At 39.2% G+C, this 19,879-nt stretch overlaps 1 protein-coding gene across 1 annotated transcript; it reads left to right on the forward strand.

Moving 5' to 3' along the window:
* The first annotated feature begins 771 nt into the window (after positions 1–771).
* On the forward strand, positions 772–19,410 carry LOC147354991 (IQ domain-containing protein M-like). The gene is made up of 3 exons (XM_086345903.1): positions 772–904; positions 9,834–9,916; positions 13,535–19,410. The coding sequence occupies exons 1-3, from the start codon at positions 871–873 to the stop codon at positions 13,910–13,912; spliced, it is 495 nt and encodes a 164-aa protein (XP_086202029.1). The 5' UTR covers positions 772–870; the 3' UTR covers positions 13,913–19,410.
* The last annotated feature ends 469 nt before the right edge of the window (positions 19,411–19,879 follow it).

Consider the following 19,879-nt stretch of genomic DNA (forward strand, 5'->3'; position numbering starts at 1 on the left):
TGGGGTTGCAAAGAGTCAGACATGACTGAGTGACCAAACAACTCTACCATCTTTCCAGGAAATTGTCATCTTGGCTTGAGTAACTTTAGTATAAAGTATAGTTTGGTGCAAGGCAGTAGGAGTCTAACTCATACCTATTTATGGACTTCATTTACGTCTATTACTCGGACTTTTTAGCTCCTTACACAGAAGCCTATAATGCATTTCAAGCGAGAGGTGTGGACAACGTAACTATCGAGTTTAAAGGAGGAACAGATAATTAGAGGCTGGAGATAGGATTCGAATCTATGCTTTAAGAATGGGTAGGCTATAAATAAACATAGATGTGAGAACGGGACATTTTGAGTGGAAAACTAGCATAAACCTCAGCTTAAGTGTGTAAGCTCAAGGTGAGAAGGTGTAAGGTATGTGCCAAGTATTATCTTGATATTAGTTTGAAAATTGTGAGAAATCAGGTGGGCCTGCATAAGAACTTGGGCCCAAAAATCTGACTTTGAGTTCTGTACTACCTACCACTGAGCACCTTTTCACTGACAAGGTATTTCACTTCTCTGAGCTCCAGTTGCCACCTCTGCTGAAAGTGGGACAAGAGTTCTGGGGTTGTTTGGAACCAGTGAGGAAATATGTATACAAGCACTTGATAAAATCCAGAGCCCTACACAGTGCTAGATGTTTTATTATTGTCTTTGGGAAGGGAAGGTATTGAGTAGAGGAGTGATGTGTTAAAAAATTTAGTCATTCATCCTGTTCATAAATGAATACAAGAAATAGCTAAAAATAAGCATTCATCATCACTGAGTTACTTTATGTCATTGTGTTTAGGGATTGGAGGCTCACCTTCAGAAGAGAAGGGCCCCCTAGCTGCCCACCATGGCTGCAGAGGCTGCATCGGACAAAGCGGGAAGTGAGTATCAGCACTTACCTCGCCACTCGGCGACTGGTGCCTAACAACTCTATTAGTTATGAACTCTCAGAGTGCCAACTTTATTGGCAAACCTTTAAGAATCCATCTCATTCCCTTTATTTAAATGTAACCAACTTTTGAGAGATGTAGAGCAACTCGAGAGATGTAGAGCGTGTGTTGCTCTACATATATATATATTCGTCTTAACTGAATAGACTGTCTGATGCGGTCTTCAGTAGTCATATATGGCTATTAACTGCTTGAAATGTGGCTAGTGAAAGTAAGCAACTGAGTATTTAATTTTAATTCATTTTACTTTCAATATAAAGCCTGATAATTCAGTTATTGGAACACTTTTAAGCATATTTGGAGCAACTTGGTTGGGCATGTGAGTCTATGTTTTTGAGTGGACATTTTATAAATAGAGATAAAGTATTTCTGATATAAATTTGGCATCTGAATTGAGATGTATGTCAGTGTAACATACTTATAGGATTTTAAAGACAGAACAAGAAAAGGAATGTAAAATATTTTGTTAATTTTTAATATTGTTTAATGTTGAAATGATAGTGTTTGTATATTCTTTATTTAAAATATCCTATAACAGTTATTATATGTTATTAAAATGAATTTCATCTCTTCACTTTTGAAAATGTGACTACTAGAAAATTTTAAATTAGAAATGGGGTACACAATATACTTCATGGGTCGCTAAGAGTCGGACACGACTGAGCGACTTCCCTTTCACTTTTCACTTTCATGTATTGGAGGAGGAGATGGCAACCCACTCCAGTGTTCTTGCCTGGAGAATCCCAGGGACGGTGGGGCCTGGTGGGCTGCCGTCTATGGGGTCGCACAGAGTCAGACACGACTGAAGTGACTTAGCAGCAGCAGCAGCAGCAGCAGAGCTGCTCTAGATTTGGCTTCCCTGGCAGCTCGGTTGGTAAAGAATCTACCTGCAATGCAGGAGACCTGGGTTCAATACCTGGGTTGGGAAGATCCCTGGAGAAGGAAATGCCAACCAACTCCAGTATTCTTACCTAAAATTCCAATGGACAGAGGAGCCTGGCGGGCTACAGTCCATGGGGTCTCAAGAGTCAGACACTTAGCCACTAAGCCACCACTAGACTTGGCAACATTTCAAGTAATCTTAAATTTAGGCTTATGTGGCCTGATTGAGAAATGTTTGGTGCTGAACATGGAGCTGGGATGACTAAGATTTTCTGTTTTGTTATTACCTTCACTTGGCTCCTGTACCCAGGCAGTCTGTGATACAGGCCAGCTGACATCTGTCCAGGGTTACAAATAGAGAGTGCAGTGTGAATCACTTTAACACTCTTCCTATTTGGATAATACAGCACATTTTTCAAGATGGAAAGGGTAGAAAAGGAGGACGATCTAGGAAGTGGAGGAGGAATGTTCTTGAGCTTCATTTTGTCTTTGGGTCATGCCCATAATTACTTAAATTAGATTTGAAGTCTTGTTTCTATGAGCTTGGAATTGCCCTACATCTTCTTAGCAACCTAACCCCAGTCTGAGAAATACTACTGTAGTGATTTTTTTGTGGGGAGGGGTAAATTGTAAAGTCTCCCTGAGGTACATAAGAAAGTTATTAATCATTTATTGTTGCAAAGAGAGTAAGACACTTTGCTTAAGGAGAATATAACTGGGGAAGTGAGTAACCTTGTATCTATAAGAGACAACAGAATGCCTTTAAGTTAAAATTGAAAAGTTGAGTCTTCATGCAGTATGGGTTGTGGAAAAAATTGTTGAATGTAGATTTTAGGTGATGAAAAGCGGTATGCCACTTGAAATTTAGATTTTGCTTGGTTTTAAGATTCTTTCTCAAAAGAAATTAGAAATAAATTTTGTTTTCTTCACTTAAGAGTCATGGAATTGAATGTAAACTATTTTATTTAGGTGTCTCTCAGGGCATTTCTTCACTTTCTAGTTTCTGCAGCTCTGCATAAGAGCAAGTTAAAGGCTCCTAGTTCTAGCTTCCCTCTCCCTCTCCTCCTAAGTTTCTCTGGTCCCCCAGCCCTTTGTTTGTTTTGTAATTTTTTGCTGTGTGTTTGTTATTTTTAGCCAAGGAATTTTCCCCTACAAAATAAAACTTAGGAAGAGCTCAGATATGTAAAACATATAAAGTCTAAGCTGCTCTGAGTAAAGAGGAACCCCCAAGGCAGTGAAATTGATGAAGCACAACTTTAAAACTGCTGCCTGAGTCTGGATTTGATTCATTGTGTTATTTCTCTTGGGATACTTCCTGTTTTAAATCTTACCTCTAATAATACAGTGTGAAAAGCCTTATATCTTTAAAGGGAAATTCATACTGAGTGAACTGGCAACAGCAGGTGTTAGTGATGTATGCTGGCCTCTGTGACAGTATGATGCTAAATGTCATGATGCTCATTTTCAGTTTTTCTGGTGTTAGGCTCTAAGCCCCTGGAAGGCTGGGATACTAAGTTGTCTTATTTATTTCAAAGTGTTTAGCACCAAAACAGCACCTAGGACTTAGTAGATGCTTAGAAAATACATACTAAACTGAGTCTCATTGAATATGCATGCTAAGTTGCTTCAGTCATGTCCAACTCTTTGGGACCCTATAGACTGTAGCCCTCCAGGCTCCTCTCTCCATGGGTTTTCCAGGCAAGAATACTGGAGTGGGCTGCCATTTCCTTCTCCATCATTGAATGTGAGTTAGTGCTTTTTTGTTTTTGTTCAGTCGTTAAGTCGTGTCTGAGTCTTTGTGACCCCATGGTCTGCAGCATGCCAGGCTTCCCTGTCCTTCATCATCTCCCGGAGTTTGCTCAAACTCATGTCCATTCAGTTGGTGATGCCATCCAACCATCTCATCTTCTGTCACCCTCTTCTCCTGCCCTCAATCTTTCCCAGCATCAGGATCTTTTCCATTGAGTCAGCTCTTTGCATCATGTGGTCAAAGTATTGGAGCTTCAGCACCAGTCCTTCCAATGAACGTTCAAGGCTGATTTCCTTTAGGATGGACTGGTTTGATCTCCTTGCTGTTCCTTGAAAGATTCCCAAGAGTCTTCACCAGCACCACAGTTTGAAAGTATCAGTTCTTTGGCACTCACTCTTCTTTCTTTGCTTCCTTCTTGCTTTTTTAACACCTGTGAAATCAAGCACAGGTGTTCAGACACTGACTCTGACTACACAAGCATGGGGGGCCTTAGCCATATGGCCATACATCTTTGTGCAGGCAACCTTCTTAGTAAACTGTTGTGAAGTCTCTGAAGAATGCAGCCTGTTTGTAGAAAAAAATGGGACTCCTGTGATTAAGGGCAGTTATTTTGTTATGATTATAAGAAACACATGTTTGTTAGGCCCTGGGTCTTTCTGGATGCAGGAAAGACTTGCTTAATGAAAGACTTGCTTAATCAAGAGATGGCCAGTGGCTCATTCTCTGTCATAGTTTCCATAATTAGATCTTCTTCTGGTGTCTTCACTTCAAATTAACTAGAGCAACTATACAGATTCTATAAAGCATTGAGAGAAATCTGAAGTTCTATGAACTATTAATCACAATAGCATTAAACTGGTGATGGATGAAGAGTGAGTTTAAAAAAAGATAAAATAAGTGTAAGAAAATATTTTAGGCTAGTGAAATCACTTGGCATTAGAGATTCATTTTCTTTCTTTATGATGATATTAATATTTACACTCATGTTTTATATCAGTTTAATATGACTGTTTCAACCTCTTCATGAACTTTATCATAAAATATTTATTATTACTTACAATGACTTTTTATTGCATTGTGGGGATTTAGTAACTTGAAACCAAAGTATGAAGAGATTTCATTATTTGCAAACCTATTCATGAATTAGTTTTGGATAAAAAGGACTATAATAAAACCAAATTTTTTCAAACTAATTTAGAAAGTTGAAATTTATCTTTGTACTATTGAAGTAATGAGGATTGATTAATGAAATTATAAACACTGTTGGGTAAAATTTAGCCCAATGATAGTAAATGATACAACTATAACTACAGTAATAATAATTGGTCACATTTGAAAGTTTATTATGTGTCAGGCCCTGTGCTAAATGCTTTGTAACCCAGTCCAATGTAATCTTCAAAACAATTCTGTGCAATATGTGTTATTATTATTATCTCTATTTTGTAAGTGAGAAAATGAAGGTTTAAGGACAATAAAATATAGTTCATGTACAAATTGAAATTCAGAGCAAAATAGTAAAACTCAGGAATGAGAGCTCTTAAAAATCATTTTATATGCTGTGGATATGTATTTTCAAATAGAGCTTTAATGACAGACTTTTTTTTTTTTCTTAACAGAGAGGGAGGAGACCTTGACAGCTCCCTTTTAATAATTGAAGTTATAATGCACACTTGAACATATAAAAGCTGCATGCTTACATACTTATCCCATTGAGAACAAAGAAATAAAAGCCTCAAAGATTATTAACTGGATGAATTCTTAACATCAAAGTTGTTTAATTTGTTTCAATTTTAGATTCATTTGTTGAACATATACTTATCCTTGGATATTATAAAAATAAAGAACACACTATCTTTGCTTTTTCCAAGGCTTTGAGATATGACTTGTCTTGTGATGCCTTCAATATTTAACTCTTTGGTTCAAAGGATACTTGTTAGTACTGTGAGAAGATCATAATAGCTGCCTCAGGACCTTAGATGACAACGAGGGCCCAGGACTGCTCATTTGGAGTCAAGCTGCCCGTATCTTCGGTAGGACCATCTCTAGATCTGTGTGAAGTCATTCTCATCTGGAGGTGGCTATCCTTCTCTGCCCCTTTAGGAAGATCCCAGGCCTTGTTCTGATGGTGAATACTGAACACACTGGTCAACAAGGAACCCAGCGAGGAAGAAAATGCTGCCTTGGGAATTTAAGCTCTGCTGTCAAAGACTAAATTTTAGTCATGAAAGGGAAAGCAGAATGGCTCTCTCAGCACATTACAAGAGGGGCAGAATGATTGCTGGCTTGACATGAAAATGTCTTACTCTGTTCAGGATGCCGCAGCAAAATATCATAATGTGGGTGGTTTATAAATAATAAAAATTCATTTCTCATGGTTCTGGAGGGTGGGAAGTCCACGATCATGGCATCAGCAGATTTGAGGTTTGGTGAAGGCCTGGCTCCCCCGCCTCATTAATGGGTGTCTTCTCACCATAACACTCACATGGTGGAAGGGGGCTATCTAGTTCTCCAGGTCTCTCTTATAAGGGCACTAATCTCAGTCATGAGGTTCCACTCTCATGCCTATCACTTATCCAAAGCCCCACATCCTAATACTATCACACTGGGCATTAAGTTTCAATGTATCAATTTTGGGTGGATGTATATACTCAGTTTTAGCAGAAAATGTCAATGAAATGTGAGTACTCCACTAGGGTGACCAGCCAGCCATACCTCAAAGGAGTCTCCAGAACTCACAAGGACTGTTTAGGAAAAGTAGCAGATGTGTTAAAAACAAAACAAAACAAAACAAAACAAAAAAAACAACAACCCCAAACCAAAAAGCAGCAAGCAATTCTGGAGACCAGGGGCTTCCAGCATGACTGACTTTAGAAGGCGTTTGGCCTCCCTGTGTCTCAGAGCTTTCCCTGAAAATGAAGATGAGATCATCTCTAAGGTCTTCTGTGGAATGAAAATGCAATAGCTTTTATGAATATACATTTTCACCAAAAACTAATGACTTAATCATTTTACATATTAATATATGAATATTGTTTGTCATGTATGACACATGACAATATTGTAATTATAAGTAGTTGTAGGGGAGTTTTGATTAGTTAGAGGAAGGAAATTAAAGGAGGAAAGGTTATCTTGAGAGGGGAAAAAAAAGGAGGACAGTTTGTGGAGTCACACCTTGGAACAGATCACCGCCTTTGCACTGGGACCTAAGTGGTCTGGTTAGAAGCCCCTTCAAAATAGATTTCAGTTGAAACTTGGTGTAAGAGACAATTTTAATTCCGTAACTCCTATCTCTTTGATGTGAGAATGGTGCATCCTATGACTTTGAATGGTGACATTTATATGAACCATTTTGTGATTTACATGTGACTTTGTGTTCCACTTTATTCGAAGAGTATATCCACTTCTTCACAAGTGTGTGCATGAAGTCTTGACAACTACTTTTGCAAAGAAGAAAAAAATCCATCAATCGTTGTCCTTAGAAATATGTAGGCAGCCCTGAATGTGAGCAGATACAGTAGCAAATGTGGGAGCACAGGGAGATTTGAATTTGGGGATGACTTTACATACTTTCCATGGGTAAGAGAAGGTGGAGGGGAGAAGATAGGGAGCAAAGGGAGATGCCCTTTCTTTAATAACTGCAGGGTGACAGCCTCATCCCAATGATGGGATATCTTAGTAGATGCTTTCTCTCCTAACCCAGCACTGTTTAAGTGGGTTAAGAGTCTAGCCATTCCTCCCATTCACTGCTTGAATCTCCCTCCTCAGGATATCACTGCCCCAAAGTAACAGTGGCCAGTGGCCCATGAGTCTGCATGGTGAAAAACAAGGGGAAATTTTGTGAAGGAATAAAGTTTACTCCAGTGTTTCATTATGAAATTTTCAAACATATAGCAAGCTTGAAAGCATTTTAAATCAATACCCATAGGCCTACAACCCAGTGCTCACCGTTCATATTTTACATTATTTGATTCATCACATATTTATCCATCAAGCAACATACATAGCCTTAGTCAGAATTCAATATTTTTAAATAGTTTTCTTTTAATGTAAAATGTATAACAATGAAAAGCAGAGATCTTAATATATATTCACTGAGTTATGATAATGTACCTGTGTAATCTACTGTGTATCAAGATATAGAACATTGTCATCTCCCTGGAAATTTCCTTCATGTCCCTCCTCAGTGAGTCTTGAAGATCACTGTTCTGGGTTTTTCTGCTATATATTAGCTATATTTCCACTAGAACTTTATTTAAATAGAACCATATAGTATTTGCTTTTTTGACATAATGTTTTTGCTTATATAACATAATGATTTTGATTTTCACTCATGTTGTGATGTATGTCAGTAGTTTGATCCTTTTTTGTTGCTCAGTAGTATTTCATTGTATGATATACCAGTTTGTCTGCTATTCTCTTGTTGATCCCCATCTGGCTGTTTCCAATTTGAGTCTATTAAGAATATAGCTGCTGTGAGCATTCTTGTACAAGTCTTTTGTAAATATGTGTTTAATTCTCTTTGGAAAATACCTAGGAGTGGGATCGCTCAGTCACAGGGAAGGTGTATATTAGGTGTATATAAGAAATTGCCATAGCTTTTCCAAACTGTTTATCCTATTTTGTACTTCCGCTGATGACACATGAGGCTCCAGCAGGTCCACTGCCTCATCAACATTGGCTGTTACCAGTCTGTTTAATTTTTAGCCATACTGGTGAGCATGTGGTGGTGTCTGCTATGGTCTCAATGTTTGTGTCCCCCTAAAATTCATATGTTGAAATCCTAATGCACAATGTGATGCTGTTATTAGGGGTTGAGGTTTTGGTGGGAGGTGATTAGGTCATGATGAGTGCTTATATAAAAGAGGCCCTGGGGACCTTCCTACTCCCTTCCACCATGTAATGATACAAGTAGATGTCTTTGACCAGGAAGAGGGCCCTTCCCTGACCATGCTGCCAATCCTGATCTTGGACTTCCAGCCTCCATATAATGTAGAGAAATAAATTTCTGTTGTTTACAAGCTACCTAGTCTCTGATATTTTGTTGTATCAGCCCACACAGACTAAGATAGTGTCTTATTATGGTTTTAATCTTCATGAAGATGAAATTTCTAAATGCTTAAAATTTGAGTAGGTGAAAAGAGGAGAGAGAAAATCTTGATCCTAGAAATGGGGAGCATACTGGCCAGACTGAAAAGCTGATTTGATAAGTAATATATTGAAATTTTTCTGTGTCCAGGGTAAGAGAAGAAAGCCAAGAAACACTTATAAACATCAAAATCAGCTAACAGTAAAGGAAATATATAAGGAGGAAATCTTAGACAAGACTAAGTTAAGATGATATATTTTATGTACATGCTATAGAATTCTATACATAGCTCTGGGTAAAATGAATAAGAATCTTAGGAAAATAGTTATCATTATAATGCTACCGACTTGAAGGTACATATATTTTTTATTTCAGTGCTGTTTCTACTCGGAGAAGGCAATGGCACCCCACTCCAGTACTCCTGCCTGGAAAATCCCATGGACAGAGGAGCCTGGAAGGCTGTGGTCCATGGGGTCGCTGAGAGTTGGACACGACTGAGTGACTTCACTTTGACTTTTCACTTTCATGCATTGGAGAAGGAAATGGCAACCCACTCCAGTGTTCTTGCCTGGAGAATCCCAGGGACAGGGGAGCCTGGTGGGCTGCCGTCTATGGGGTCACACAGAGTCGGACACGACTGAAGTGACTTAGCAGTAGCAGCAGCTGTTTCTACTAAATTAACTTAAACTTTTGAGTTTTATTTTTCAGTTATAATGTTATCAAGTTATAAGGTAAATACTCTCGAAGAAATGTACAGTCATATTAATTAGTCATCAGATATAGAAACTTGGATAGACTTACTAATAATTTTCGTATTCAAATCATTTGTGTCTTCTATATTTCAAAGCTTTCAGAGATAAAGGAGATTTCAGTTCTGTGTGTTTTCTTTGGTATCCCTGGACTTAGGATAATCTAACATTCTGACCATTGTAAGCTAATTTAAGTAAAATATTACATTGAAGGAACATTACGTTAACTTTTTTGCATTATATTATAACATCCACTTATATAATTCACGTTTTATAATATCCTGCAAGATTCATAACTTTCCAAATTTCAGTTTCATAGTTTTGCCATTTTTGGTTAAGAAAGTACATTAATTACATTAAAAAAAGTAAACCATTTCTCTGTTTTTATTTCAGGTTCTATATTAGAGATTCCCAAGCAAGATTTTTTTCAAGAAGCAAAAACTCTCATTGCTCAACATTATAAGAAAATAAATGAGGTTAGTGTTTTGAATTTAGCTAACATCGTATTTTCCAGGAAACTAATAACAATTTTTGTATACTACAACAATTGTTACAAATGATTGCATGAACCCTAATAGATTTTGAACAGAAGAGAAAATGAAATCCTTACTAGCTATAAAAATTGATTTCATATTGCATTTAAAAATAAAAGATTTTTCAGCTCTACAGGTTATTTAATTACATATATGTTCAGTTTGTACATTTAATTTTTAATGTTTGCTGTTGTTGAATTACAATGAAGTTTTTGGATTAAATATCTCAAGTAAAGATCCCTCTTTAAACACTGTTGGATGAAGCTAAATTAGAAAACACACTGAGATGTGTCCCTCCTGCGCCGCCAGCAGGACTGTGTACCAGTCTGATTGTTCCTTGAGGGCAGTAGCTGTCTTGTTTGACTGTTGCATCCCTAGCAATGAGTCTTGTGCCTGGCTCGATAAGTAATTGCTTACTGGCATAGACTGGTGGGGAGGAATGAAAGGGAAAGGGGTGGCAAAGAGATAGGAGAAAAGGGTACAGGATAAAATTTTGGAGGAGAGCACCCAGAGAGGAGATGGGAACTTTGGGGAGCAGTGGCTGCTGTGAGGATGGCCCTTTGGGGAGATAGGTGAGAGAAGGAGATCTAGGATGGATTACTGTGTGCCACACTGTTCTCTCTTTTGAATTTTTTTTTGTGTTGGACACATTTTATTTAGTTAGTTTTTAATATTTTAGTTACATTTGGCTGCACTGGGTCTTCCTTGCTGCTCGCGGGCTGGCTTTCTCTAGTTGCGGCGAGCAGGGGCTCCTCTTTGTTGCGGAGTGTGGGCTTCTCGTTGCAGCGGCTCCTCTTGCTGTGGAGCGTGGGCTCTAGGGCTCACGGGCTTCAGTAGCTGTGGAGCGTGGGTTTAGTTGCTCTGCAGCATGTGGAGTCTTTCCAGACCAGGAATCAAACCTGTGTCTCCTGCATTGGCAGGCTGATTTCTTTTGATTTCTTTTTTTTTTTTAAACTTTTGCTTAACTTTTATTAATAATCACAGTGATATCATTGCTTATTTCAAATACACAGTATGAATTGAGGAATAAACCATAGGAGTTGGAAACACAAACTTCACTTGAAGTGAGCTCAAGCAGTCCTCAGTGGTTCTGAACCATTACAAACTTACTTTTGAAGAAATGCATGTTGCTGAACCTGCATGTTGTTGGGGGCTGTCTATGTAAGTGGGAACTCCCAAAATTAACTTCCGTGTACAACAAAATGTTTGTTGAAGGCTAGGTAACAAAATCATGCTAATATGAAAAGTTGTAAAGCAATAAGTTTCTGACATCATTGTTTCTTTGTAAATTTTGTTCACTGAAGAGTCAAGTAGTGTACTATAACACATTTTTTTTTTTTTATATAACTTTTTGTTTTGTCCTGGTGCTTGCAATTGACTTTATCTTCCCCTCACTTTTTTAAAATTTTATTTTATTTTATTTTTTAACTTTACAATATTGTATTGGTTTTGCCATATATCAAAATGAATCCACCACAGGTATACATGTGTTCCCCATCCTGAACTCTCCTCCCTCCCCATACCATCCCTCTGGGTCATCCCAGTGCACCAGCCCCAAGTGTCCAGTATCATGCATCAAACCTGGACTGGCGACTTGTTTCATGTATGATATTATATGTGAAAGAAAAAAAAAAAAAACCTATACTTTTAAATAAAGATTTTAACTTTTTCCATGTTTCCTGTTGAGGGGGAAGAGGATTATATATTTTTTAAAAATTGTGTTTCTGCTGTATGATAAAGAGAATCAGCTATATGTATACGTGTATCCCCTCCTTCTTGAGCTTCTCCCATCCCATCCCCACCTTTGGTCACCACAGAGCACCAAGCTGAGCCCCCTGTGCTATCGAGCACGTTCCGACTAGCCATCTGTTTTACACATGGCAGTACACATCAGTCCTAATCTCCCAACTAATTCCTCCTTGTCTACTCTGTGTCCACCTGTCCGTGCTGTACTTCTGGGTTATTCCTGTCCTGAAAATACGTTCATCTGTACCATTTCCCTAGATTACACATTTGCACATTAATATATTTGTTTTTCTCTTTCTGACTTACTTTTCTCTGTATGACAGATTCTAGTTTCATCCATGTTTCTATAAATGACCCAATATTGTGCATTTTACAACTAAGTAATATTACATTGTATATATGTATCACATCTTTATCCATTCATCTGTCGATGGACATTTAAGTTGCCACCATATGACTCAGCAACTCCACTACAGAGCACAAACTTTGAGAAAACCATAATTCCAAAAGACACATGCACCCCCAGTGTTCATTGCAGCATCATTTAAAATAGCCAGTACATGAAGGGTTATAATTTTTACTCATGCTTGTTTTTAATGGTCCTGAAGGCTGAGACCGACCATAGGTGATTTTAATCTTGTAATCAACATTGTTAACATTGATTACTAATTTTTGCCTCTAATCAATTAGAAGTACTTATAAACTGTATGGAGAAGGCAATGGCACCCTACTCCAGTACTCCTGCCTGAAAATCCCATGGACGGAGGGGCCTGGTGGGCTGCAGTCCATGGGGTCGCTGGGAGTCGGGCACGACTGAGCGACTTCCCTTTCACTTTTCACTTTCATGCGTTGGAGAAGGACATGGCAACCCACTCTAGTGTTCTTGCCTGGAGAATCCCAGGGACGGGGGAGCCTGGTGGGGTGCCATCTCTGGGGTTGCACAGAGTCGGACACGACTGAAGTGACTTAGCAGCATAAATTGTATGGATTTCAGTGGTAGGCATGTGAGATGAAAAGTTTACACTCTTCAGAGTTAGACAGCTGTGCCTTAGAACCTTCACCTACTTTTAGAATTTTATCTAACAGGACAATATCCTACCCTTGGTTGCTTGATAAAATGTAATACCATGTACTGAAACTTCCTCATTGGCATTTTGAGTTGGCATCTGTTTACTTTGTCTGAACCTTTTCTTGTAGGGAGGAGAAGAGCCGTAGCTCTATCTATGGGCTAGAGAATTACTAGACTAGAACAATTATAATTGTTTGGATAACTGCCTCTCAGAGACCTGGGACTATATTATTTTCTATTGCTCAGGTAGTCAAAATTAGTAAGCAATTAAGTGATTGCAAGGATCTAAAATACATATCAAATTAGTAATATGCTTTCTTTAAGAACCTATGTCCATGTGTAAGCAGTTATTTCTGATTCAACAGAGAATTTTTTTTTCTGACATTTGGAGATTCTCCAAAGATGGTTGAAAATGAATTCTTATTTGTCTATTTGAAAACTTCTATTTTAAAATTGACTTTAAAGCTGTATTAGAAAATGTCACATTTGAGGAAAGCATCACTATTTAAAAATTTATATATATATTTTAAATGGAATGTAACACTTATGTTCATTAAGGGCTTTTAGAGAACTATGAAAGATAACATCTACTTTATCTGAGTATTGTCATGTGCTTTAAGTAAATGTCTTATACAGTAAAGTAATTTGTAAAATATATTTAGTGGATATAATTTTATTAATTTATTACCAAATTTATTACCTAGTTTTATACAGTTAAATTTAATTAAATTTATTTTTGTTTATAGAATAAAGTTCCAGGTACTTCTATAAATGTCTTCAGAAATAAACATCAGAAACCAAAATCTACCAAATTCATACCTTTGGAGATCAAAAAAAAGGAAACACTTGATGCGGTCCAAGAACTTCAGGCAGCATACAAAAGGATTTGTTTTCCCAAGGACCGTTCCAAAAGTGGACCTTCTGAGGAGCCTCCACAACGGACTGCTTTCAGTGAGCCACACATTTTTAATGTAAAAAAGAAACACAAGGAGCCTATAGATCTAATTGTGAAAGGTAAGTTTTTTGGTGGAGCAAAGAAGTTCAGCAAGCCATCAGGCAGAATTATTTGCTTATGGTGTGCTTGTAATGAAATTTCTACCTTTAAACAAAACCCCACATTTTAAATGCTAGCAGTGAAAGGTAGGGAGGCATGTTTGGAAGAGCTGCTAACCTCTGAGAGCCACCAGAAGGTGAAAAGAAGGCATCCTCGTGGAAAGAGGAATGCAGAGGAACAGAATGGGTTGACCACTTCTTCCAGTAGACACAGTTCCTAGAGCAGGCAGAGGCTCATGGCTCTGGGGTCTGTTGTTGAGCGGGGTAGCTAGCGTAGGTGAGCTATTCATGAGGCTGTTACCCCAAGACCGTAAAAGGATTTGGGGGAGGTATAGAGTTTCCTTTAGGACCTATTGTGGTAAAGGTTTCTTCTTTATCAGGATTTCAGTAAAGTGGAACCTGGAGGTCTATTTAAGCAGAGTAATACTGTTTTCTGAGACTAATGTGTTTTCCTGGCCAGAATAAATGACCTCTCAAAATACATTTCTAGTTATAAACTTTCATAACTTCATCTACATTTCCCTGTTTTGTTATTGCTTACTATGTTATTCATTCATTTGAATTTTTTTCACTCAGTGAGTGCCTTCCTGTGTCAGGCAGAGTGTTAGGAGTTGGAAACACAAAGCTTAAAAGGCTCAGAGAGTAGTGGTGGGGACAAATACTTGGGTAATTTCTTATTCTGACAACTGCTGGCATACAGTTGGTGCAAGTGATTAGGGAGACACTGAGGAGTAACCAACCAGATGCCAGAGGGAAAATTTCTCAGACGAGATCTCATTAGAAATGGGTTTTAAGGAGAAGTTCATTAAAGGTAAGTGGGAACAGGAGAGGCCATTTGCATCAGTAGAAGAGCCAAAGGACAAAAGAAAGTGCTATGTCTTGGGGAAGGAGAGATTTGGTAAGAAATGAAGTTGCGGAGATGGGTGAGACTAGGTTTTGATGTGATTATAATAGCAGACCCAGGAGTTGACCCATGTGTATTCGAGAGCCAATGATGATATTAAAGCTGGGAGATGGGGAAGGAGTGAAGTATGACTACTTCTTTCTGTCAAGAAAAATAAAACTGGCAGTAGAGCCTGTGGAGTGAATGGTGGCAGAGAGATACGAGAGGAGGCTGCCCAGGAAAGAGATGGTCCACGTAAGAGATGGCAGGGCCTAAAGTAGGGCAGGAGTGAAGCATGAAGTGTCCAGGGATTTATTGCAGTGTTTCTCAGTGTAGTGTTCAGAACACTAGTCCTGAGTGATTCACCTTGACACAAGGGTTCTTTGGTTAGATAAGTTTGAAAAATGCATTTACTTCTTGGAGATTCATATTGAAGATTAAAATATTGAAAGCTCTAAGAAATACTACAGGAAAGAAATCTGTTTAATGTTTTTAACCTGCCTATCACCAATTTGTTTAACCAAAGAATTCCCCAAGAAAGATACTTAGGTTTCTAGATGGGAAACTCAACGGGTATCATTAAGGGAATTCAGAGGGAAAAACAGATTTAGGGCAGATGGAGACAGGAATGGGAAAGATAACCAATTCATTTGTGCTGCTAAGTCATTTCAGTCGTGTCCGACTCTGTGTGACCCCATAGACGGCAGCCCACTAGGCTCCCCCATCCCTGGGATTCTCCAGGCGAGAACACTGGTTGCCATTTCCTTCTCCAATGTATAGAAGTGAAAAGTGAAAGTGAAGTCACTCAGTTGTGTCTGACTTTTAGCGACTCCATGGACTGTAGCCTACCAGGCTCCTCCGCTCATGGGATTTTCCAGGCAAGAGTACTGGAGTAGGGTGCCATTGCCTTCTCGAATTCAGTTGTAGACCTGTTCAATAGACATGCATTGGGAGATAAACAGTTGGAGGCTGGAAATGGAGCTACTTAGAAAGAACCAGGTTAAGACTGAAGGTTTATGTTGGGGATCGCTGCCATACATGAACCATTGTGGGGTTCATGCACTGTTCAACCAACATTTATTTACTCTGGGAGAGATATAGAGATAAAAGATGTTACTTGCCCTCAAGAATTTCTAATTTCATATATGTAATTTGTGTGCAGTTGGATGAAGGAGGATAAATAGGTGATTATAAGTATAGTATGACTGACTGTAATAAAAACCAGTGCTACTGTTTGAAGTCAATTGGAAATATACATGATTCAAATTTAGTAATAGGGATGGATTCCCAGGAGATTTAAAGTCTGATAAATTTTGAAGGATGAACAAGTGTTAACTCAAGAAGGAAGAAAGGTACTATGAGAGTCAAGCATCTACATCATAATGAGTATCTGAGAAAATGATGATAATGTACTTGAGGGAACTAAAATAATTTTAAATAACTGATATGAGGCATGGGGACTTAGAGATGAGACCAGCAGAACATTGAAATTTAACCTAAAAGTAATCCAGATGTTTTACCGAACAGTTGCAGTGATCACATTTGCATTTGAGAACGTATCGTGGCAGTAGAGGTGAGGTGGGATGAATTTTGAAGACACGGAGACCAATGAGGAGATAGTAATTCTCATAAGCAAGGATGACTTGTATTACATTAGTGGCATTGGGGATAGAAGTGAGGGGAGAGATTTTAGACATATTTGAGAAGTAGAGTTATCTAGATTTGGTCAACAATAAGGTGGAACATCAGACATAGAGAAAGGTTGTGGGATTCATGGGCTTAGTGATACTAAGCGGCACCATGGAAACAGATTGAATTAAAGAGTTGGAGATGCATTCTTATGTAATGGTGAAATTGCCGCCAGCAACAAGTTGAAATCTAAACTGTGTACGTCCCGAGCTTTGTAGCTCTAGGTGAAGAAGTTGGGAGGAAATAGCATTACTAAAATGTGTTGGTGGTTTTGGTTGCCTTTGGGAAGTTTTTATTATAAAAGAGAGATGAACTAAGAAAACGATTGGCTGGTTTGCAAGTAGAAATGAGAGCGCATAGAGAGGCACCAAGTATTTGGGTCCTTGGTTTTGAGAAAGTACATACTAAGATTTATCATTGTAGCAAAAATCAGATAAGGATATGTTTTTACCAACCCAGGCCATTGTTGCAGGTAATCCAAAGGCACTAACTATTAGGTTGAGAGACTAAAGCAGGAGATAGAGAAGTGAAGATACAAGGGAGATTTTAAAACTATGTCTAAAAAAAGAGCTTTGAATGCGGTTATTGGTGTGCAGAATTGGATGAAAATAGGTTAAAATACTACCAAATATTTTAGAGAATTTCATTGCTGAAGAAACCATGAACCTTGGTTTAATTGAATATTCAAGAGTAAACCAGCCTGGCTTTATCTGGAAGTGTATCACAAAAGCTATACCGTCTCCAAGGAGAATAACAGCAATACGTGGCCCAGGAGCAAAGAAAAACTTCCCAGAGCGGATCCAGGGGGCACTAAGGAGATGAACAAGGGAGTGCCTCTCAGAACAGAATCCTTGTCTGCTCAGGGGACTGGATCCAGGGGGCACTAAGGAGATGAACAAGGGAGTGCCTCTCAGAACAGGATCCTTGTCTGCTCAGGGGACTGGATCCAGGGGGCACTAAGGAGATGAACAAGGGAGTGCCTCTCAGAACAGGATCCTTGTCTGCTCAGGGGACTGGATCCAGGGGGCACTAAGGAGATGAACAAGGGAGTGCCTCTCAGAACAGAATCCTTGTCTGCTCAGGGGACTGGATCCAGGGGGCACTAAGGAGATGAACAAGGGAGTGCCTCTCAGAACAGAATCCTTGTCTGCTCAGGGGACTTCTCAGCGCCTCCCCAGCAGGATTCTATAACTTTCTTTGGCCTAATGATTGCTCCACTGCTGGATTTTATGTGCTTCCGGGGAAAGGTGGAAATAATTTATGAATTTGGTACACATTATTACTAGACCAGAAGGAGCCACATCTGGGCCTGATGGAGAAGATTACAAACAGCCAGAGATCCAGGGCTCTGAGCTGGATGCAGTGCTTTGGTGGAACTTTGGGTTGTCTCCTTTGTGTCCTGTCAAGGTATAAAAATGAATGGATATTTGATGTACAAAAGGACAGACTATGTAGAGACTGGCCAGATGCTTATTATATCCTTTTTTTCCTGAGTACTTGGCTTTGATACACTCCTCACTTCCCTTGTAGTTAGGAGGAGCTATCTGATTGAGATTTGGCTCAATGGATTATAGCTGGAAGTGCTGCACATCCATAAAAAATGTCTCTCTGGTGTTTGTCTCTCAACATGACTCCCCCCATTTTCAAGCATAAGGTCTCTTTTTCAACATTCTTAAAACAATTTCAGTTTCATTCATGGGAGAGTGATCAAAGTGCTTTTAGTATCTGTTGATCAAAAAGCTTTTCCTCAGACATGGAGTAAATATACAGAGGTTGATGAGTGAGAAAAAAATGATCATAACTTGTTCCCTCAAAGAACTTGTAGTCTAGAAAAACAGATATTAATTAAATTGTCACCTGTATTTGGATTGAGAGTATACAACACGTGAATTGGACCAGGTCTGGGGATCAACAAAGGCATCCTAGAGGAAATGTCATTTGAACTAAGGTATGAGAAATGGGAAAGAATTTCTCAGACAAGGAGTAATTCCTGCTTGGAGTTCTGGGTCTATATGCAATGGCCCAAGTGAGGGAAATGCAGAAGTGCTTTCAAAAAGTGCAGAAAGAATAGCCACACCTATTCTCTATAGTGGAACTATGAGGAACTATTTTCGTCATAGTTCCGATGAGGAGCTGAAGAGAGGTCAGCCGCAGCTGTCAGAAAAGCAGAACCTTGTCAGTGACGTGCTAGGAAATGTTCAGCAACTGGTGTTGGGGAGGAGGGAGGAAGCTCCATGTGCAGCTTTTGCCCATTTCCACGGGTAAGTACTCTCACGTGGCCAGTTTCAAGCCACTGATGTGATACCACTGATCACGGGAGTCGGGACGAGATGCACACTGTTTGCTCTCTGGAGTATTTCTGGCAAACCCTGTTCACATAGTCTGAGCTCCTCTGGGCTCACTTCCTGTGTCCACCCCTGCTGTGGTGAGGTTCTTGCCCCAGGCTTCCCCAGCGCCTTCCTGGCTTGAGACACCTACAAGAATGGGCTCACCTGTCACACAGGAGGAGCTGGGAAGGGAGGGTGAGGGCCGGTGGATAAATACTTCCTCCTTTCTTTGCCAGGGCAGAAGAGTCTGCCCTGTCTCAGTTACATTCTGTAAACCTTCTCAGAAGGTCCCAAATAATTAAGCACCCAGATTCTTCTTGTGGTTGTCAACTCAGAAAAGGATTCTTACGTTAGTTCTCCTTTTTTTCCTCCCCCTCACCCCCACTTTTCATTCCTGATCCCTGAACTTACATCCTTAAAATGATCTCTTAAAAATATTTTGTTGGCAAGTTGTTAGTACTTGTCAAAAGATTAGGGGTGGAGTGTGAGGGAAAGAAAAATGAAGGACGGGTGATTCTTAGGCTTTAGGCTTGATGAACTGAAAGATAAGAATTGCCATTTTCTGAGATGGGGGGAGAGAGAGATGTAGTTTTGGAACAGGCAGAAACCCAGAGTTGAGATTTAGGCACGTTATGTTGAGGTTCTTAGTGTACACATATATAAATGAAAATGTCCAATAGACTAGCCTACTGTGCTCTAGACTACTGTCTAATAAAGAGTCTGTTATGTAATTGTGGGTGCATAAGAAAGATTCCCTGGTGGCTCAGAGGTTAAAGCATGTGCCTGCAATGTGGGAGACCTGGGTTCCATCCCTGGGTCGGGAAGATACCCTGGAGAAGGAAATGGCAACCCACTCCAGTATTCTTGTCTGGAGAATCCCATGGACAGAGGAGCCTGGTGGGCTACAGTCCACAGGGTCACAAAGAGTCGGACATGACTCAGAGACTTCATTTTCACTTTCCAAGAATGATTGGAGTCATTAACATGGAGATCTATGTCCAATAGAAATGTAATAAGAGCTACAAAAGTTGTAATTGAAAATTTCCTTGTGGCCACATTAAAAAGTAAAGAAGAAGCAGGTAAAACTAATTTCAATAATAGATTTATTTAACCTAATATATCAAAATATGATCATTTAA

Source organism: Bos grunniens, chromosome 17 (genome assembly GCF_055505025.1).
Source record: "Bos grunniens cultivar Pamir isolate PY7600 chromosome 17, Bosgru_T2T1.0, whole genome shotgun sequence".
Classification (NCBI taxonomy): domain Eukaryota; kingdom Metazoa; phylum Chordata; class Mammalia; order Artiodactyla; family Bovidae; genus Bos; species Bos grunniens.

Excerpts from the sequence above, each read along its gene's own strand:
- LOC147354991 (XM_086345903.1), top strand. The coding sequence starts at position 871 with ATGGCTGCAGAGGCTGCATCGGACAAAGCGGGAA. Across the intron at positions 905-9,833 it reads TGCATCGGACAAAGCGGGAA|GTTCTATATTAGAGATTCCC; the intron begins GTGAGTATCAGC and ends TTTTTATTTCAG. Across the intron at positions 9,917-13,534 it reads ATTATAAGAAAATAAATGAG|AATAAAGTTCCAGGTACTTC; the intron begins GTTAGTGTTTTG and ends TTTTGTTTATAG.